At 43.8% G+C, this 22,616-nt stretch overlaps 1 protein-coding gene across 2 annotated transcripts; it reads right to left on the bottom strand.

Annotated features, from left to right (window-relative positions):
• Nucleotides 1-5,329: 5,329 nt before the first annotated feature.
• On the bottom strand, nucleotides 5,330-20,395 carry EIF3D (eukaryotic translation initiation factor 3 subunit D). 2 transcript variants are annotated; one of them, XM_077339627.1, is made up of 15 exons: nucleotides 20,127-20,395; nucleotides 18,138-18,271; nucleotides 16,107-16,152; nucleotides 15,556-15,692; nucleotides 14,061-14,146; nucleotides 13,583-13,655; nucleotides 13,289-13,401; nucleotides 12,377-12,509; nucleotides 11,483-11,630; nucleotides 10,866-10,996; nucleotides 9,796-9,881; nucleotides 9,484-9,613; nucleotides 8,809-8,951; nucleotides 6,467-6,747; nucleotides 5,330-5,486 (listed from the first exon to the last, which is right to left on the bottom strand). In XM_077339627.1, the coding sequence occupies exons 2-15, from the start codon at nucleotides 18,258-18,260 to the stop codon at nucleotides 5,473-5,475; spliced, it is 1,644 nt and encodes a 547-aa protein (XP_077195742.1). In that variant the 5' UTR covers nucleotides 18,261-18,271; nucleotides 20,127-20,395; the 3' UTR covers nucleotides 5,330-5,472. The 2 variants fall into 2 exon arrangements, with proteins under 2 accessions (XP_077195742.1, XP_077195743.1); XM_077339628.1 differs by having other exon boundaries at nucleotides 19,960-20,193.
• Between the last annotated feature and the right edge of the window lie 2,221 nt (nucleotides 20,396-22,616).

Genomic DNA, 22,616 nt, shown 5'->3' with positions numbered 1-22,616 from the left:
TAAATGAAATGACCGAGAACTTCCAGAAGAACAGGCAGGATTTCAAAGAGCAGAGGAACTAGAGATCAAATTGCCAACATATGCTGGATCATGGAGAAAGCTAGGGAGTACCAGAAGAACGTCTACTTCTGCTTCATTGACTATGCTAAAGCCTTTGATTGTGTGGAGCACAACAAATTGTGGCAAGTTCTTAAAGATATGGGAATACCAGAGCATCTTATCTATCTCTTGAGAAACCTATATGCAGGTCAAGAAGCAACAGTGAGAACCGGGCATGGAATCACTGATGGGTTCAAAATTGAGAAAGGATGTATACTGTTGCCTTGCCTATTTAACTTGTATGCGGAGCACATCATGAGAAAGGCAGGGTTAGATGAGTCACAAATTGGGATCAAGATTGCAGGGAGAAATATCAACAACCTCAGATATGTAGATGATACCACTCTAATGGCAGAAAGCGAAGAGGAACTAACGAGCCTCTTGATGCGGGTGAAGGAGGAGAGTGCAAAAATTGGCTGGAAACTCAACATCAAGAAAACGAAGATCATGGCACCCGGGCTTCTCAATTCCTGGCAAATAGATGGGGAAGAAATGGAGGTAGTGACAGATTTTATTTTCCTGGGCTCCAATATCACTGCAGATGGGGACTGCAGCAAATAAATTAAAAGACGCTTGCTCCTGGGGCGGAAAGCTATGGCAAATCTAGACAGCATCCTAAAAAGCAGAGATATCACCCTGCCAACAAAAGTGCGTTTAGTCAAGGCTATGGTCTTCCCAGTTGCAATGTATGGCTGTGAAAGTTGGACCACAAGGAAGGCCGAGCGTCAAAGAATTGAGGCTTTTGAACTCTGGTGCTGGAGAAGACTTTTGCGAGTCCCTTGGACTGCAAGGCGAACAAATCGGTCAGTCCTAGAGGAGATCAGCCCTGCCTGCTCCTTAGAAGGCCAGATCCTGAAGATGAAACTCAAATACTTTGGCCACCTCATGAGAAGGAAGGACTCCCTGGAGAAGAGCGTAATGCTGGGAGTGATCGAGGGCAAAAGAAGAAGGGGACGACAGAGAATTAGGTGGCTGGATGGAGTCACTGCAGCAGTCAGTGTGAGTTTAAATGGACTCCAGGGGATGGTAGAGGACAGGAAGGCCTGGAGGATCATTGTCCATGGGGTCGCAATGGGTCGGAAATGACTTCGCACCTAACAACAAACAACAAGGCTCAGGCTATGGGGTTTAGATGCAAAACTTTTAAAACATAGAACCTAATGAGCCTTCACAACAGCAAGTCAAAACAACAGTGCAGTTTACTGGAATCAAAGTGGTTGATAAACCCTGGTGTAATATTTCACTCTTATTAAGTTTCTATTTGTAGTCAGGGTGTCTGGGACTTGAGGTCTGTAGCACTGTTGTGTTTTCAGTAACAACAAAATCTTCAAATGGAGATTGCAGCATGAAATTGCTGCTCTAGAGTTGATGAACCAGTTTGATTTCTCTTCCCCTGCAGCTGTTAAGGCAACATGGAAGATCTGGGCAGAATGTAGATAGTCTTGTAGGGTAGCCCAGTTCAGATTTTTGTGATTTTATTCTTCATCAAACTGCCCACTATAAAGGATGGATTTTGTATTATTAGAAACTGCCTTATGAACACGGTGCTGAAAGGCAGGGTGGGGGCCAGGAACTGTGGCTCAGTAGAGGGACTCTTGTGTTGCATCCTGAAGGTCCCAGGTTAAATCCCTGCAATCTCCAATTAAAAAGATCTGACAGTGACATGAAAGATCTCTCCCTGAGAGCCTGGACAGCCACTACCAGTCTGAGTAGACAGCACTGACCATGAAGGATCAAGGGTCTGATTTGGTGTAAGGCAGCTTTCTGTGAGCCTGTGACACATCTCTAACATATGCAATATAAGTACATCCACAGAAGTAACTAGTGGAAGACTGTGTTATTACTAATAACTATTACCATGTGGAGCCACTATCTCTCAGCAGCCCCTTATGAATAATATGGTGATAATACCCTCCGGTATGGACTCTGGGATAGAGGAAGGCCTGGAGGATCATTGTCCATGGGGTTGCGATGGGGTGGACACTACTTTGCAACTAAGAACTATACCCTCTTTATAGCATTGTGAAGCTATGAAGGGCTGAAGCATATTTTCTTCCATGACCCCAAGCTTAGGAGGACAGCGAAATGCACATGCAGGGCCAAACTTCACTTCTTCAGAGCACTGGGCAGCTTTGAAATACACCTTCAGCAATCTGTGAACGTCTCTGGGAAGGACATGCAACTTCATACTGGAATGTTTACCTTTTGCATACATACAGAAGATCCCAGGTTGCCCCAGTGGGGCAAGTTGCAGTTCCCTGGAACTGTTTCCAGTTAGGAAAGTAGACTGGGTGAGGAGGGTTGCCCCTTCTTTTTGCCCTATGTGCCTGATTTTAAGACAGAAAAGGGAGATATACACACATACATGGTAGCTGTTCCCTGCTCAATTGATATATCAACTCATTTCATTTTTTCTACAGTGAAACTGTTATGTATAGGCTTTTAAAAAACGTGAATGACCCATACAGTTTTGAAAATCCCATACATCCCACACATCATAGTGAACTGCATATTTATTAGGTATTTGGTAATCTTATATATATTCATGTTTATTGAAGTATCTTTAAGATTTCATGATTTTTAAAGAGACATTTTTTTTACATTTTTGTATTTTCTACATGATTTATTGTATATTGAACTTAGAAAGATCAGGTAGTGTTCTTTGAAGAGTGTATCTGATCTGCATTCAAAAAAGAAATGGTATTTATTGTTATTGTGTCTTTCTTGCATGTGAACTGATTGATGGTTGGGTGGATCTGACCTCTGATGAATGCATTACAATACAGTTTTGAGTTTATATACCTTATATTTTTCAGATATTGAAATGTTGGAGTTTGAAATTTATTCCCTCACCAGTGTTTATTTTTTCGTTGTCACAAGCTTTTGATTACTCACCCTCCTGCCTTGAGTAAGCTTGCCCAGTAGAGACAGAACAGCAGCATTAAATCACATCCAGGCCAATTATTTGTCCTTTTTCCCACTTTCAAAAGAAGTGTTACTCTCACATATGAATAGGTTGAAATAGCCAGTTCCAGCAATTAGTCAGAATCAAGTATACCTATGCACTAACACTGCAGTCATGCCTACAAACCTGGGGGTTAGTTCTATTGAATATAGTGGGGGATTGCAGGGAAATTTGCATAAAATTGTGCTGCAAAGCAGCTAGTAATTTATAATGATCACAGCAAATGTACTTCATTTCTCTTCAACGGGACCCCAAACTGCATGCATTTCCTCCATTTTATCTTAACCACAACCCTGTGAGGAAGGTTAGGCTAGGTGTGACTGGCCCAGGGTCTCCCAGATTTTAGTCCAACACTGTTCATGTTCACTGGTTAAATCCAGTGTCAGCCAAAGATAACCTCAAGGTCCAACTGTAGAAAGACAAATATAAAATGCCTGCAAATGTGTGCTACTGCTTTGGACATAGTCAAGACACATTCACACTGAGCAGTCGCATGCCTTCTTTCATGATACCAGTTGTTGCTCCTTGTTCTTCCCTGTGTGTGTGTGTGTGGGGGGGGGAGAATTAATAGCTTCTGTTGCTGCTACAGTGCTGCTCCAGCTAGTGGTGCATTGGTTCCCTGCTGTGCATTGCTAACGAGGCTGAGAGCGCTGTTTATTATTTTGAGAAGGACTTTGGGGATCTAAGACGATAATGAACTCAGATCTCGGGCTCCAATCTCTCAACAGTTAAAACGCTTGGAACAGAACTTCCCGTTCTTCCTACGGAGCACCAAGCATCACACGTATGCCTCTCTGCAGCAGCTGGAGAGAGATAAGGCCACGCGGGAACTATTGGGATATGAGAGAAAACCCCGCAGTACCCTCATCTAGCCAGGTTTGCCTGCCAAGGCCATTAATGAGCAGAATGCCGAGGTTCAAGCAATTGCCCCCTCCGGCTCTGCAGCATAAAAATTCATTTAATTGACAGCCGCTTCCCTAGCAAGACATCCAAGGCATGCTTCTGGCAACGGAAGAGTACAAATTCCATCCATTAAAATGTTACTGATAATAGCTTTTACTAGTTTATTGCAATTGGTGAGCAAAGAAAAAAAATGTTGTATTTTGTATTTGAATTCCGTCGCTGAAGGCCCTGGCGAGGGAATGCGCACAATTCCCTCTAAAGTGGAGAACAGAAGTCGAGGCTAACGACAGGAAGACTCTTCAGAAGTTACGTTTTTAGTGCCTTGGGTATGTCACAGTACAGAACCAAAGTCAAAAGCTGCTTTATACCTTTCTTTGCAATTTGCAATGGCAGCTCATTACTGAACAAAATTTCAGAGCAGATTATTTTACAAACCTATTTCAGTTGTTTCATGAGCACAATCACAGCCAACTTCCTCACGTAAAGGAACCACACAATGCAGGTTCTCTTACACTGTATCACATTACTTTATTTTCTAAGCAGACCTGATCACTCCATTGTTGCTTTGAGAGCATTGCAGAGAGGGCCTAAGCAGATCTAGGGGCATATGAAATATTGAACATCTTGAGGAGCTGGCCATGTTGCATCTCAAGGATATTTACCACCACTTGCTCCACAGGGTGAACCTCTCAGTGTAAGGTCCATTCTGTATGTGTTTTATATGTATATTACATTTACAGAGCGCTCAATTTGAATTTTACCACTGAGGAAGGTTTTTTAGCTGAAAAACATTTAGTATTGGTTCTTGCATATGAATATAATTTTTATCTTTTAACTTTTATTTATATGATTTGACATTTATCTTTATACTAGGGAATAGGTACTTACATGCAGAACCCCTGTATTGTGGGTTTTAAATATTTTAGCACTTTTGAATGTATAATTAAATTATATGTGATATTTTGTACATTAGCAGTATGCACACAACTATATTTTACTTTCATTTTTTTGTCTCAACCTTTTTGGTTAGCTTTCTTGTGTAAGGCTGAAGGTTGTGCTTTTCTCCCCCCCTTTTGGTCATACACACACAGGGAGTCCTTGTCGTTCCCCCTGGGAATAACAAAGCTTCCCTGCTTGCAGCAAACCATTACTGTAGCTTTCTCACCCAGATGGCTGTTTTCTATATTCAAGAGCCTATTTTCCTTTCCCAAATGAACACTCATATAATTCCTCACCTGCAGTCTGAAGCGGTCCAGAAATACTGGTATCATGCAATTCAGACTTAAAGCTAGAAGGGCAGTACTTGTTGTTAGATCTGTCAATGTCCCCTGCAACATCCTTAATAATTAGACAAAAGGAAAATTCATTAGGAGAACTGATTTTATTGTATTCTTTAGGCTGTAAGTAAGTGAGGCACGGATTCAGTTTTGATCCCTCTGCTGAGAGTACACTACAAGTTGTGTGTGCTTTTAAAGTCACTGTCACTTTGATGTCTGGCGTGATGCTCAGCTCTCTTCCTCTGGAACACAAAAGAAAAATTAAAAGAACATTTCTTTCCATCCCAAGCCAGGCAGTAAAGCAAACATCAGAAGAGGATACCAAAAAATATATCCATCTTTGGTCCCCCTTTCCCACACAGAGCTAAATGTCAGTCCATGCACAGCCAGACACTAACTTCTTACACAACAGGCCTTTCCAGCATGTTGATAGTATATTTTTTAAAGCACACATTTATTTTAGCAACCTCATTTCCATGTCTTTCTTCTGCCCATTTTCCCCCCCCCCCATAAAATATTTTATTTGGATCGTCTGCCCATTTTCAAAGCTCAAACAAAAAAGAAGAAAAAGGCAAGCAGATGCTTCGCTACATCACACACAGGATACCCTAAAGATGACGAAGTGTGCCAATTGGCAGGTAGGCAGTGAGATTCTTTTGCAAAAACAGCTATTTGGTAACATCATTGGACATTTGTTTCACCCACTGGGTACCAAGAAGGCATGGGGAATGGGATGAGGAAAGTCCTCAATGTTATGTCACCTCCAACAACTGCAGACCTCATGCTCTGAACAAGCAAATCCTTAATTCTTAAGTATTCTCTTGATAAACCTGTTTCAAATGATCCTGTCACTCAAAACTATTTTATTTGTTAGGCTTCTTGACTCTTCTTACTACATGGTCTAATTTGACAAAACTGTAGATTTCATTAATGGTTTTCTCAAGTCCGCCCTGCTGAGACTGCAGCTGACAGCTGGCTTGGTGTGGTGGTTGAGAGCATCAGCCTCTAATATGGCGAGCCAGGTTTGATTCCCCGCTCCTACACATGCAGCCAACTGCGTGACCTTGGACTGGTCACCGTCCTGTTAGAGCTGTTCTCAAAAAGCAGTTCTGTCAGAGCTCTATCAGCCCCACACCGCATTGTGTGTGAAGGGAAGGCGATTGTGTAAGCTGTTGTCCTTTACACTGCAATGACAATATCTGAAGCGTAACGTTTTACAAACCTTCCTCTTCCTCCTCCTCCTCCTCATCATCATCGTCCTCATCGGAGCTGAAGGTGCCATCAGGCAAGCTGTAGACCCGAATGACTTGTTTGTTTGGGTCTTTCAAGATGAGGTACTTGCCCTCCTCCAACTTCATGCAGATGTCAATGACACAGCGCAAGATGCCCCAGGCGTTCTCCATGCTTAAATTAATTTGGCTGGCAAATTCGTTCGGCTTGAACTGCTGGGTGCCCAGGATCACATGCCGTGCGGAGTCTTTGACATGGTAGCGGGAGACATACCTGGAAAGGTTGGCCAAAGGAGAGTCAGGAAAGGCAGTAATGCAGCCCAGTGCCACGGATATGGGCGGGGGGTCAAGGTTATTTCAATGAAGTTCATGGACATTCTTCATGCTTAGCTCTGCACAGGTGTCATGTCCATGTCAGCTTTTTCCAAAGGAGACTGATACACACATTATTTAAACATCTATTTGAAAATTACTCTTATATTCAACGGGACATGCTTCTGAAGTCTACATTTTTTTAAATGCAAAAACGGCTAGGAAAAGAATGAACTCCCATTTTGCTTGTCTTAAATATCTGGATGCTTATTCTGTGGGCCTGAAGTGTTTTACTCCTTGGGGTAACTTCAGTTACTAATTTTTACTCAACATTTGAGGTGAATTTGTACATTTTTTGTCTGTGTAGCTTTCTGTCTATGCAGTCTATTCAAGGTGTCCGAAGGGCTTACAGATTAGGAGAACAAACGTCAAACTAACTGGAGCACTCTGCCAAAGCAGCAGCTTTTGAAAAGTCTTGAGCTTCGGAAGCTATAAACCAAGAAACCAATTCCAAGGGCCTTATATAGATATACAGCAACTATATCCAGAAATTGAGATTTAGTACAAATTAGAGGATATAAAATGTCTAGAGTACCGCGGTTGATGCTATCCACCCTGGAGGTGATAATCACATGGATCACTGTGGCTAGGTGTTCTGAGGCCAGGTAGGGACTTGCAGGTTTACTTGGCACAGATGGAAAGACACCTGCTGAGCTACTTTTGTGACGTGCGCTTCCACCGTAATGGAGGCATCGAGGGTCACTCCCAAGTTCCTGATGGCATGTGTAGCTGTTAATTGTACTCTGTCAAGACAGGGGAGGCACACTTCCTCTTATGGCCCCTTCCTACCCAGCCACAGGACCCCCATCTTGAGAGGACTGAGCTTCAGGAGACTTTACTGGAGCCACTCAGTCACAGATCCCAGACATCTGGCCAAAGATCTGGGTGGAGGGTTAACAGAGCTGGTCGTCTTGCACATACTGGTGACAACGAAGCCCATATTCCTGGACCAGCTGTCCTAGAGGGTGCATGGAGATGTTAAATAATATCGGGGAGAGAACTGCGCCCTGGGGAAGTATCAGGGAGAGAACCGCATCACAGCAACTCCAACATTGTTGGCCAAACAGATTCTTCTTCTCATTTTGTTTAACAGCCTTCCAGCCCGTTGCCAACGTGGTCTTGAGCAAATTTATGCCCGCAGCAATACATCGCTTTCCTCTGCTGCAGCAGCACAGATAGAAGATCCCAGACCTCAGCAATGCTGTGCTTCTCCCCAGGAAGCGTGCATCGCCAGTAACATACCAATTGTGACCTTGTGCTGCCTGTGTGCGCTTGCAACCAAGGATAAATGAAAATCATTAGCTATGCCACAAAGCACTAGGGACCCAATTAACGCTGGCTGTAATGGGGCCAAGGAGACTAATAGACAACCCCGTAGAAGGTGGCAATGTATGATTGCACAGAGAACCAGAGAAAATCTTTTATAAAAAACACAAAAGCTACTTGGCATCTCTGGGGAATCTGCCTCTTGGTTTGGATCACTCGCTTACTAACAGGGTTTTAAAATAGCTATTGGGTGCTCCATAAAGCTTCTACCAAAGCAGCAATCAATTCCTTGACAAATAGGCGATGGAGTCCAGTTCTGAACGGTGGCTCAGGTGACGCCCAAGGTTTCATTAAACACATCAGGCTCCCGGGGAAACTTCAGAAACATCAATATATTACAGAACTAAATGGTCAATGTGGGCTAAGCCTCTTTTGCTTGTATAGGCAGCCATTAAACAAGAGTCTTAACAGCATTTAAGGAAGACACAAAGAAAACATGCCCCACGCTATGGACATTTCAAGTTGTCACCCTGATCATTCAGTCACATTTCTGTTTCTTTGGAAGAAGTACCAGACGGGTTGCTGCAGTTCTGACTCTCAATCTTATCACAGGGGGTCTCTGATAAAGGGGCATTTCCCTATTCTTACACACCCAACCTTCATACAAAAATCATTTGAGAGGCATTTTTGGTCTCACCCAAGTTTCAGGTATTCTGATCCAGCCAGGAGTGCACAACATGTCCAACGGGCAAGTTTGTAGCTGTTGTTTTTCAGTTCGGTGGCAATCACGGCTCCCCTCTGAGAGTCCAGTTTCTGACGCCAGTCTACTCCATTGCAATGCTGGAAAAAAGTAGGTATAGTTATGAACAGAACATAGTTTCAGTCCAGTGGGCCCTTTAAGGCCAACAAAGTTTAATTTGGGGCATAAGCTTTTATGTGTATGCATGCTTGATCTACTGTACTGTGCTTACATACTTCGCCCGATTCCCAGAATTAAACGCCTTGGTCATAAAGGGGTCATAAAGGGCTGAAACTGATTTCGTAACGGTTCTCAATGGTGAGCAAGATGTGATGATCCCACATTCCTACCTAATATACTGTGAGCACATTAAGGGACTTCTCTGGGGTCCTTCCTCTATCACAAACCGACTCCCCTTCAGAGGAGAGGGGGAAAGACTCTGGCTGCCACGTATAATTAAAGAACGCTAGTTAAAATTGCCCAGCACGCACAAGTCATAGGCAGCTAGATGACCTATGAAATAGTCTTCTGAAGTCGGTGATACAGTAGGTTAATGTACTGTTTAGTGACTTGGATACTGTACCCAGCGACAACAGACACCATAAAAACTTAAAGTGCCAGGATCTTCCTCACCCTTGAATCCCATTCATTCAATGTTTTAATGTTGATGAATGACACTTCTCCGTTGGCTCCAGTCATCACTCCATCGTGTTCACAACGTACAATCAGGTCTATGTCATCTCCCAGCTTCCATCTTCGATACCTACACCCAAGAACGCTGGTCAGTAACATTATCACTAGAGATTCATTCATATCTATCGTTGCAACAAGATATGCAGGCAATAGTGGGCTTGCATGGAGTCTCCAGCAAGTCTGGAAGTTATCCCCATCAAAGCAACGTGCCCCTGACCCCCATCTCTTCACAAGGTAGTAACCATCATGTACCGGTATGCAACAGAAGCCACCTCGTTCTTATCCATGTCATCTTCCACAAATGGGTTTGGATTGGGAAAGGTGTATTTTTCTTTCCCCTGTAAAAGAAGGCGTGCAAAAATTTTAACCCAATGAATGACATGAGAACCTGGGTTTTAGACAAGTCTCCTATTTTTTCATCTCAGCGATGAGAAATCAGAAGGCTTCCTTTCTTCACCAAACCCTTCCCCCTAGAGCTTGAGTAGCATGATAGATTTCCTTATAACTACATCAGCAGTATCTTCCTAGGCATTTCCTAGCATGCATATTAATCTCACAAAATAAATCTGGAGACCTTGTATTTTACTTAATATTGCTGATGTGGAACACACCTTCTGGTATACCCCCTGGGACGGAAATAGGTACGGACATGACATCTGTAGTCCTGCCCCGCATGCCAGAAGAGACAGGGAGACAGCTGTTGGTGGAGGAGGCTGAGGCACAGGCCAAGTTGGTGCTCTCAAGGCCTCTTGGGGCTGGGGTGCTAGCCACAATGCCGGTAGAGTCTGAGGTGGTGCCCATAAGGCTTCTGTGGGCCAAGATGCTGCTCATAAAGCCTCTAGGGGCCAGGGTAGTTTCAACACCAGTGCAGGCCAAGGTGGCACCCACAAGACCAGAAGAGGCCACAAGAGGTAAGGAGGGAGGGAGGAAGGAGTCTTTGTTTGCATCTTTGTGTGTGTGTGTGTCTGGGGGGGGGCAGAGAGGAGGTTGAGGAAGGAAGAGGGAAGAGGGAAGAGGGGGGGAGGAAGGAGTCTGCGTGTATGTGTGAGGGAGGGAGGGACCAAGGAGCTCTGGATCAGGTATGTGTTCTACATACTTATGCGAGTCTGGCTCTCACTACTTTTATTACCATCAGCCTTTTGGGGGGAACTGTTCAAGGTGGCTATAAGCAAAGCAACTCCTTGTCTGTAGATATGATCCCATTTCTGCTTGCTAAGAATGGAAATCCTCTCATGGAAAAGTAATTCCGAACGGCCATAGCAGTCTCCCCCCCCGCGTCTTTACACAATGCAAAATGATTCAAGCCCATCCTTTCGTCTTACCATCCTCAGGCACTGCTGAGAGAAATTGTGGTTGATGTAGGTGGCTTCCATAGCAAGGTTGCGGGGTGAATTGAAGGAATTGCCCTCATCCTGTGGTGGCTCATTAGCAGTCTCACTCACTGTTAGGAGATCTGAGGAGACAGCAAAGCCAAAAATATCAGACATTCAAGATATCACAAGGGGCGCCAAGTCAGTACATCAGGAAAATATCACAAGGAGCGCCAAGTCAGTACAACATGAAAATGTGGCTCAGACACTGCAGCAGATTGGTGTTTTCCCAGCCCTCCTTGACTCTTAGACTAATCTTTCCTTCAGTCAGAAATTACAAAATCCAAAATTGACCTTTCTCAGCCATAAATTGAGCATCCTGGCCTGGTGGAACACTCTCCCTAGTGAGGTCAGGGCCCTCGGGGTCCTTAAATAGTTCTTGAAGGCCTGCAAGACAGAGCTATTCTGCCAGGCCTCTGATTGAAGCCAGGAAACTAACATCAAAATATAAGCCTTCCGGCTTGAGAATCCACCCAACTGCCCACAGACTAGCATCTACCACCCCCTCAGAAGATTTGAAAATTTAGAACAGGCAGTTTTAGTATAATTCTAACACACTAGTGACTCACCAAAATCAGAGTTGTCCCTCTTGTCAAAGAAGAGCTTGGATCCAACTCTCTGAACAATGATGTCCCAGGAATACACTGAGCGGGTACAGGACATGAGTGTGGCCAGGATCGCATCAGTAGCAAACACATTTCCCTGAGTCTTGGCCAGCTGTGCACAGAAGACAGTCAGAAAGAGAACGTGAATCTTTACCCTCACCCCATATGGCCCTCCAAAGCATTATTTTGTCTCTGTAGGAGGATGACACTGTGTCCAAGCTGCCCTTTTGGGAGGATTCTATCTTTCAACAATTATAAAATGGGGTAGAGGGGAAACAGGCGAGCTCACCTCAATGAAAATGGTTCCTCCAAGCCTGGGAAGTAGTATTCAAAAACCTTCACAATCCATTATTTAACTAGACTTTTATCAAGGCAGGCTCTAAGGCTCACAGAAAAGGTTTAAAAAACTCTCCCACCTCTATAAAGTCTTATATCTAACTTCCCCCTTAATCTGTTAACGATTACTTGCTTTCCATGTGAACATGCTTAACTGAGATCTTCATCAGAGGGTAAAAGCTAATGGAGAGAGTGAGATACCTGGATTGTGGGATGCCTCCCCTACCCATCTGGGGCCTGTGCAAATCTGGAATGTCTTTCCTACTTCCCCCTCCTTTCAACCACAAGTGAGCCTCACTGTGTTCTAAGCTCTGTGGCTATTTTATCATTTCTGATTCTATATTGGATGTTAACTGTCTTTATTGACATGGAGCGTTCGCTGCTGCACGTGCTTTCCTTGCATCAGGCACAGCTTCCTTCCTCACTGAAGTATGTGGTGCCAGCTGCACTCACTCCGCATTTTTTAACCAATGCCTCTTAAGAAGCAGCAGCTAGTCTGCATGGCAGGCCTAAGAGGCAGACCTTGCGGATGACGGGATCATCAGTCGTGGTTACGGTATGGAAAATGCGCTTGATGCTGCGAAGGGTCTTCTCGTTTCTTGTGGTGACGCGGTCAAAGCCTTTGTCATAGTATTCCAGAGCCCCACAGCACTCTCTGCAAGTACAAAGGAAGGACCATCAAAGGGGAACACTGACAGCCAAAAGCAGAATTGCCAGTTCCCCCATCTCTGGATGGAGTTGGTTTCTTCTAGGCTTTTCCTTTCTGTGTCTGCTGTAAAATAACAAGCAGGAGAGCTGCTCCTTTCTGAATGCTTCTTCTGACAAAAAAATCCAAGAAAGGAATTTTTTTTTATTTTACAGCAGACACAGGAATTTTTAAATTATTTATAAAACATTGACTATATTTATTTATTTTTCACTGATTCTTGATCCTCAACCGAGAATTCACAGTCAAAACAAAAAAGGCTTCTTGGGAACTCTGAGGAATGAAAACAAAGTAACCAACGTCATTATGTTCTTCTCAAGGTGAGATCAAAATCCACTAGGACAGCATATATGCACCACAATCTGACTTTATGTTGACTGGATCGGAGTTGAGGGACCAGGTCAAGTCTCCAAACAAAATAGCCACAACCACAACTGAAAAATGTTCCGTATGCATGCCTACCATATCACTTTGGGCATAGGGCCCAGCTTCTGTACTTGGATTATTTATTAACTAAAACTCCCAATGTCTGTCTAGAACATAGTTGTACTGATTGGGAAGAATAGGGACCCACAACCGTAACCAGTTAAAGATGCCCAGACAGTGGATCCTAGCTTGTGACTTGGTGAGCATATGATTAATCATCATCATGCCACATCTGAACAAGGGTACAGCCCATACACAGCCAGTTCCAGGACCCAAAACCACCCACTGACTCAAAGTCTTACATGTCTTGTGGTTCTGACACTTCCAGATATCTCATCTTCATCAGCCTTGGGAAATCCATCTCCTCCTTCACCTCCCAGTCACTACGAACCTCAACAGAAGAGTCACGAGGCTTCTGCCATGTAGGCAGCGGACGTACGATGGATGGGGGGAAAGGAGACAAAACAGCCATAGTTAACAAGGGAGTAGGAGCTGAAAGGGAGCAAGAAGGTGGCACCCCAGGAAATATGTGAGGCTGGCTGCAAAAATATCAGGCAGAGAGAAACCTCACCAATTTAGAAAACAGTTTATGTTACCTGCGATTTTTGGTCCCACTTCTGCCTCACTCCAAACTGTTTCTGAAACTTTTTTTGCAGACGCAACCTATCCCTGCAATGGCATAAGAACAAACAGCAACATCAGGACAGAGGGCCCCTGCCATTCCCAGTTCCTTCCTTTGCAGCGAATATTAGAACTTGTTGTAAATTTTGAAGGATGTTTGATGATCTTTTTGGAACTAGAATGGCTGGAAGCCGGAGTGTAGATCCAATTCAATAACCAGCACTGCTCCTTAGAATCAAATGAAAGATTTCTGGCTCTGGAGTTGGTTTTGGGGTCCACTCAAGAACCATACATTTAGGATAGATCTCAGCAGAGCACACCAAAATGCTTGGTTACCAATATACTTTTTCTGATGAATCGATAGGTTTGTTAAGCCAGCTCTGCTCAACAACTGCCACCTCGAGGCACCCAAAGACCAACCTGGATGTTCTCTCACAAGCACAGCAAACTCACCTTTCCTTCTGCTTGGCACTTTTAGGCAGCGTCTGCAGGTTGAACTGAAGTATGTTCCTGCGATCCTTGTCTCTCCGAAGGTTCCTCTGAAAGAGGTCATACATGTAAGCAAGAGAGCCGGCCAGCATCACGTTCTGAATTGTTTCCTGAAGGGCACGTGCTGGCAGACAACCCAGCAAAGGATTTCTGTCTGGAAATCCTGCATGGAATATGCATTCAAATGCATCCCTAAATGAGCCCAGAAGCATGGTGAACATTACACAGACAGGAACCCAGGGAAAAGCATTACTTGGGAAGCAAACCTAAGCAGGTCTGTACTCAGAAGTAAGTCCCATGTCATTCAGTGGGGCTTACTTACAAGAAAGTGCTCTTAATATACAGTTACCACAGTTCCAATTCCTAACCCTCCTCACACACTGGAGAATTAAAATAAAATTTTAAAATAATAAATCTCGCAGTGATTTGCAATCCTTCCAAATTTTGTTTAGGATGGCCAAGAAGCAGGTGGGCTTTGGGTCCTGTCCGACTTACTGCAAGCACAGCAATCATTTTCTAACTAAAGAAAACTAGAATCTCTATATCAGTAACCTGATTATTTCTTCACAATAAGCTTTCCTTTCTTTTCAAATGATCTAACCTTGTAACACTGTAAACTAGACTTGAATCTAGCTGTTCTACTGCAGACAACACTTCCCAGGTGTGCAGTTTCCCAGGACTATCTCTTAATAACCCATGAGATTAGATTGTTTTTCTACTTTGGCATCCGATCAGTACAGCAATAATAACCGTTTCCAATGTCAGAATGGAGACAGAATGGCAACACAGAAAGCTGAGACTGCCAGAGCCTTCTCCACAACAAATGGAGAGGAACATTCCAGCTGTTGCATCCCAGCAGAGTTGAGAAAGAAGGACCAGCTTTTTTGATAACAGGGAACTGTGCAAATGGGAAAGGTACTGAGCACTTTATATGTGGTTACGACCCATGTTATTATATACCCAGTCAAACCCGGTCACCAATTGTCCTGCAACATCTTTTAGAACTTTTCAATGAGTGCGTCCTACTGGACAGATTTCAATAGGACTGAGTAAACTGCTCTACTCAGAATCCAACACCCAGGAAAATAGCATGGCACTGTAAGTCCTCTCTGTCACCCCAAGCACAGTAATGGATAGGAGGCAAACCAGAACATTTTGTTAGGAAGCAGTTCAATGCAGGAAAATAAATCTTCAGCAGACCCTAACAATACATCAAGATGGCTAGCCATGTGAGTCTATGCATCGCAACAGAAAAGAGCAAGAGTCCAGAAGCATCTTAAAGACTAACAACATTTTTGCCAGGGGATGAGCTTTCATGAGTCACTGTTCACTTGTTCAGACACCTGAAGAGACTCTGTTCATTAGGAGGACGGCTCTCAGCTTTACATATGTGCATGGAACAGAAATCTCCCCAGGTGCAGGGGCCAAACCCAAGCTTTAAAAGCAGTCTCTATCATACCTGCGCAAACCTCATGCGATTCCTCTGGTAGGCAGTCTTCTGTGTCCGTGCTGTGTCCACCAGCTGGAAACTGGCCTCATCTTCCTCATGGAAATAAGCATACTGGCTGCCTCCGCCAAACTGGGATGAATATTTATCTGAAAACACAATGACCTCGATCACTTCACTGTTCAGGACTGGGGTTTCCTTCTTCGCCTGTACTGAAAAACTGGAGGTGACATACCCAAATCTTATAAAAATGAGAAGTGAAGTACCATTGTGTGATTTTGCAAAGAGGTCACAAACCTCCCCATGGATCACAAAACGAAAATGGAAGCTTCCTCTTCTGAAGCTTGAGAAAGGAAAAGCAGCTACTTTTCTATATATCAGCACTGAGATATGACATCCCCTGGAATTCGGCCTAGCGAAACTTTTGCTCTATTACTACATCAGTGTTTACAAGATTAAATCCCAACGCAACCATCTGGAACAACCTGCAGGTATTTATCAAGCTCCTAATAGAATCTTCCCCTTAAAGCACAGCAAGCAAAAGCAAGCAGTACCTTACTTACTTGTGTATCGCTTATCTTGATAAGTAGCTCCAGTCCAATCTGCAACCTACCCAACAATAAGCATAAATAATAATAGGTCTGTGATCATTTCCAACAGAGTCACTAAGAACACTTCCTATGCCAGCTCAAGTATTGAGCTTTTTCAGTCTGAATTTTAACACCAAGCCCTCCCCCTAAAGAGTCAGTGTGCATTATGCTTGCCGATGGACTTCTGCTAAAGGGGGCAACCCCATCTCCACAACCTTAGCTATAAAATGCAGTAGCATAACGTGCTGCTGGAATTGCTGATGTCACAGGAAGCATTCCCACGCCCCTGCTAGATAGCTCTGGTGGTACTATGGAGACTCTTAATGTGACAGTAACAGTTCTTATGAGGCTGAGCCTACGGAGTGCTAGAACCATCTTAAGAATGCAAACTGCAAATGATAAGCAAAAAATAAGCCCCCCCTATGTTAACAAATAATCAGACATTGACATGTATCTGGTACCTTCATATGGATTTTTGTATCTTATTTGGGGAGATCTGATTTCTGGTTATGACATTTCTCAATAAATTTGTGGATTTTTAAAAAGTAATTTTGTCCTGTTTGAAGAATACAGCTGTATCATTTTATTGGATCTAATGAGCTTGCACTTGTAAAGAAGCCAGTTTGATATTTAATTTGTTTTAATTCTGCATTTCAAATGTTCCATTTAACTGCACTTTGATATACTGTATGAAAGAGGAATTATTCACCGAATTATCCACTTTGAGGCAGTACATCAAAGCAGTATTCCACGCACTTTTCTGATCAACCGTATTTATATCAAACCATCCACATGACTGCACATTATACCTGGGAGAATGCACCAAGGGAATGCCTTTTTCAGCAGGTCATCCCTAAGACCTCCCCAACGTCTTAAAGCAGTGGTCCCCAACCTTTCTGAGGTTGGGGACCGGCAGGGCATCGGGGCGCGGCCCACGCGGCCCGCACCCACGCATCGGGTCGTGCCCGCACGGGTGCGGCCAGCCCTGATTCCCTCTCCCCGCCCTCCCACAGTAAGAAGCTTCCTGGGCCGCAAGCTTGCGGCCTGGGAAGTTTTTTTACTGCGGGGGGGGGGGGGGCGGGGAGAGGGAGCCGCGGCCCGGCGCCATGGCCTTCGCGGCCCGACACCGGGCCGTGGCCCGCGGGTTGGGGACCACTGTCCTAAAGGGTACAGAACTGGGAATGTCTTAAATCTGTATTTATTAAAAGTTTCCAAAGAGCTGTGTTTAACAAAAGTTTAACAAGAGCCATGATATAATTTTATAATTAAGGTATTCACTTGGTACTAACTTTTGTTTTGTTCCTTTGTTTAAACTTGCCCTGCAATGTTCTAGCAAGCTAACTCCAGAGCTGACATGATCCATCCATCTATACTGTGAGGTCAGCAAGTCCATATAAACTACCAATTAACAATGACATTTAATGTTGCAGGTAACTCCCTAAATCCTGGCATGTATTTACATGAACCTTCCTCCCCTGAATCTTTCTCCAATGTTCTTCTGTTAGAGGAAGCTTCAAACATTGCTCAACAGAGAGGCAGAAAATCGGGGGCAGCATAAAGAGTGTTGTCATTTCTGGTCACTGCAGCAGTGACATTCTAGGTATTTTTTCCAATCTCTATAGTCTTAACAATAGAGATCGAAGAATTCATAGTGCATTGGTCAACAGGGTGAAGTCACTGTTGGGTCTTCACTTAAAAAGTGGTGTCACATGCAACTCCTAGCTCCCTGGGCGCCAACAGCACAGGTCTGACAATTCTACTTAAGAACCACCCCCACTGTTATATAATATGGCTTAATTTTAGTCATTTTTAAAACTGTGCCATGTGAATAGCACCTTAAAAACTGAGATATGAATTCCTGCAGCATTTGATAAGAGAACACTGTCAAGAGCAGTACACTAACTGACTAGCTGCATATTTTGCAGCAGCATAAATGGAAACACACATATCTTGGGGAAAAAAATAACTCTAAGTACAGGTAGCAAGAGCTGACATGCTAAGTACCTTTCCCAGCCGGTCCCCTTTACTGAAAGGCTGATAAGGCATGTCTTTGAACTGCTCAGGAACAGCACATGGACCCCATCCTGAGGGATTGTCCTGAATCACGGGTGTCATGAATCTTGCCATCTTCCACAACCCTAGGGAAAAAACAGGCAGAAGGAAAGAAATGTCAGTGAATTAATTATAGTGCATTCAAAACTGCTTTTCAGTGAGCAAGATTAAAAAGAAATGGAAATGCTAGAAAAAGTCATCTTGGAAACCTAACCCAAGCTGTTAGGACTCAGTCTTTATACTTAAGAGTATGCTTAAACAACTGACAGACATTAAGAAATTAACAGGGAATGAAGTATGCCCTTGTATCTCTATTCCATTTTGGAGGTACGTACAAGATCCTAAAAATGGGCAGGGCACTCTACTGGCTTCTTAGATTCACACCAGTATTTCAGACTACATCATGAGTTCTGGGTAGTGTACATGGCCCTCTGCTTTTATCACCATGACAAACTTGTGCTGTAGGTGGAGTTTCATGACAGAGGAGATTTAAGTTTGGTCTCTTCCTCAGAATCTCAATCGCAATTCAACGAAATATTAACTTCCTAGCTCTCATGTCCATAAAGAAAATCTTCGATGTCTCACAATTTTCAATATTTTATATTTTATCTACTAAAGCCGTATAACCTAGAGCGAATGCACCTTTTAATTTCTGCCTTTGGCAGTTCGTATTTCTGAGATGTATTTTCATTCCTAAAATATAACTACTGAGGTTGCAATTTAACTATTTAAAGATGGAAGCACTATACTTCACCTTACACCAGAACCTGCTCAACTTATACAAATGTGATGAACCCACTAAAGAGCAGTGGTTAATGAAAATTAATCTGCCTTCTGGTTGAAAAGATACAAAAACAGTCACATTCCCAGAGCTCTTCATATACTTCCAGAAGGAATATGCCTATACAATCTTGTGCCCAGAAAATTCTAAGAAAGCAAGAAGACAATTCCAGCTTCCTCTAGATGCATAAACAGAATTCTCAATCTAAATTACGAACTAACTACTGAGGATCTTGCATCAGAGAGCATGCAATTCTCAAGGAGTCTAATTAAAATATCATTGCACCTCTATAATTATTACCCCCAAGAAGTAAATCCAGAGTAGTATTTTAAAACAGTAATCTTGTGACTCCTTAAAAGAGGCTTTTATTCTAGCAAAACGTTTGTGGACTACGATTTTAGTCTGTGGAAACTTCTGTCTGCAAAAATACTAGTCTTTCAATTTAATTTGATTAGACATTTATTTATTGCCTAATTTATATACTGCCCTTCTCAAACCAGTCATCTTGGGCCAGAGTACAACCTTAAAATATGAATGAACACAGCACAACATGTCCCCCTTTGCCCTCCAATGGTGATTTACACCACCCCCTCCCTTATGTAGTAGAATAAGGGAGAGTTCTTAACCCAGTGTCAGACAGTGAGCTTCCAAGGCAGCCTGAGAATGCAGCCTTTCTTTTTCAGATCCTAGGCCAGACTCTAATGACTACACCCTGCTAACTCCCGTGTAACTCTTTTACTAAATTCCAACGAGGAAACAGATGTTCACTTTTTAGGGCATAGAAGAGTATAGTGTCAGCGGGCTGCTAAAAGAAGGGCCCCAAACACGAATCCAACTGCACAATTATTTAGGGACTGGGTCTATATAAGCCGCCTGGGGGCACTTAGCAGTTTAGACCCCCACACATTTCACGGGGTCGCCCCCTCGTGCGTTACTTGTCTAAGGGACGTGGGTCACAGCAGCCGCCCCAAGGAAGGCCGAGCAGGATTCTACCTGGGCTAAAGAGGCTAATTCTCACACGAGCCGGGGCCTAGTCTCAGACTCCAGGCCTCTCCCTTCACTCGAGGGTCTGGAGGCCCGCCGCCTCGCGCGCGGAGGCCAAATGAGGCGACGGAGGAGGCCTCCTCCGACCCAGGCCCAGCCCTGGGCCCCCGTCTCACCTCTGTGACCCCCGCGGGCCCCGATGGAGACGGATTCAGCCCGGGAGGAGGGGGGCCCGGACAGCTCAAGACTCACGCCCGACACGGAGGACTCCGACTTCCGGCTCGGCTTTCCGGCGATGACGGCATCGCGATGCGACGCTAGAGCTGTCGCAAAAGCTCCCGTACCTCACGGGCGGGCCGTAAAGCACCGGCTTCGTTAACGAAGCGAGTTTTTCTGAAGCTCCGTGTCCCGTGGTGTACACTTATAGAATCAAATAATAATAAGTAGTATACGATCGCTGTAGTTGTAGTCGCACGCAAACTTAGCCGTTTGAACACGCTGGGGCTTAAAATGGGCGTGGGTAGGATGCGAATGCAACGCCCTGCCCCGTCGGCCACTCCCCGTCCCAGGGCGTTAGTGCTGTCGAGGCACGCGTGTGAATGGAGAAAGACAGGGGGGAGGTTAACGGCCCTCGCCGGCTCTTTGGGGCGTGTTCAGTAATAGCTGCCCGCCAGCCCTATCTACCGAAGGGTAGCAAAGTGTGTAGCAGTTGCAAAGGTTTTTGCCTTTTAAACTCCAAAAGTGTTTGTTTATTTGACCACCGTAAACGGAAAAACAGGCTGGAGAGAATAGTTGCTTCTGCTCTAGCACAGACCTGTGCACCCTCTGGATAGCTTTCATCCCCCCCCTTTCCCAGGCACTTCAAGGATTTTTTTTGTATTATTAAAAGGGATAAGTATGACAACCACCATCCACCTTTCTTCCTCAGAAGCAAGATTTCCCCCTCTTTTTTTTCTTTTTCATCTCCGTGACCATACTGCTGTAGTTTTCTGTTTTGTTTTTTCCTAAATGGGAGCCCCCCTTAACTTATACAGCATAAATGGCTCCCAAGAAATATTAGTATTCCAATTTAATAACATATTTTATTCAACATAGATGGGAAAGGTCAGGTGAAATCAGGGCTAAAATTTCTGGGGTATCTCAATATAGAGAACTGAGGCAAAACCAGTACATGCACAGACTTCAGTTATTTTGTTTCAGGCTAAGTTACTTAAGGTATTCAGAGTTACTTGAAATCTTTGTTAAGAGGCTTTTGTTCCTGTATTGCCCCCAAACACTCCAGTACACATTCTTTGAGTATTCTCTGACTTTTGGTTTCCAGAAGGCTAGTACACTCTTTCTAGTACCCAACCCCTTTCTCTTGAAATGCCAGTACTTGTCTTCAGTTTTTAACTGAATCTTAAGGTCTCCAAAAACAATTTCTAACCAGACCAGGGATCTCTGCACTCTTCAGGGCTAACTCTGTTTGACTGGGTAGGGAACTTCTCTCACGAAGATCTATCCCCTTTCTTTGGCCCAAATGAAAATCTTTGCCTACTTCCCAACCTCTTTGTCAACTTTCTGCCAGTTCTGTCTGTGGTAAACTGTTCTTAGTCATGGCTGAATTCTGAAACTCTCAGTAAGAGTCAGTTTGGGGTAGTGGTTAGGAGCACAGACTTCTAATCTGGAGAGCTGAGTTTGATTCCATGCTCCTCCATATGCAACCAGTTGGGTGACCTTGGGCTCACCACAGCACTGATAATAGGGCTTTCTCAGCCTCACCTACCTCCCAGGGTGTCTGTTGTCGGGAGAAGAAAGGGAAGGTGAATGTAAGCCGCTTTGAGACTCCTTCAGGCAGAGAAAAGTGGCATATAAGAACCAACTCTTCCTTCTAATTGATTCTTCTCAGCTGGGGCAGACATTAAATGGAATCTTTCCTTAGTTTGCTGCTTTCAAGTCTTTCTCTGTTCAGCTGTTGTTAGCCAATCAGATCTCTTAAAACAGCCTGTCAAGGCTCTCTGTTTCTGTGAAGAATTAACCAACCCTTCATGGCCCTTGAGCTGTTTGTACAGCACATTTAAGCTTTTAAGTAGTATATTCAATCACAATAAGCAATGGGGAACATGTGCAACTCAAAGAAAAAGAAGAGAACAAAGCCCAGCCTTGCATTTGAAATGAAAACGGCAAAAACAAATTTGAATCAATCAGCTTCGGCAAATTCATTCAAATAATGTTTTCATGGTACCAAAGAAAAAAATGTAATAGCATTTTCTGACTCCTTGTCAAGTACAAAAACTCTTCCATGATCATTCAGTTGCTGTGATGCTTTGTACTTATTTTATACAGAAGTTCCATCAGAAATACTGAAATTTTTAAGTTTAGAAAGAAGCCAAGAGGGGCGAAGAGGTTTATAAAATTATGCATGTGATGGCAAGAGTTGACAAGACTAATTTTTTCTTCCCCCCCCCCCTCCCAAAATACTAGAACTAATGAAACTGTTGGGCAGTAGGTTCAGGAGAGACAGAAGGAAATACTACTTTGCACAGGATCAACAGCAGAAATCTTTGCAAGTGATATGGTGAGAAGGATTATTGGAAAGGCCAGAATGATATCCAGAGACAGCTTGCTACAAGACAAGCCAAAAGAAATTGACAACTGAACATCCCTGGTGGTCAGATGCAGCTCAC

The sequence above is a fragment of the Paroedura picta genome, chromosome 5 (assembly GCF_049243985.1).
Source record: "Paroedura picta isolate Pp20150507F chromosome 5, Ppicta_v3.0, whole genome shotgun sequence".
NCBI classification, from domain to species: domain Eukaryota; kingdom Metazoa; phylum Chordata; class Lepidosauria; order Squamata; family Gekkonidae; genus Paroedura; species Paroedura picta.
Note: the sequence above shows the minus strand (reverse complement) of the source record. Positions and strands in the feature narration are given on the sequence as shown.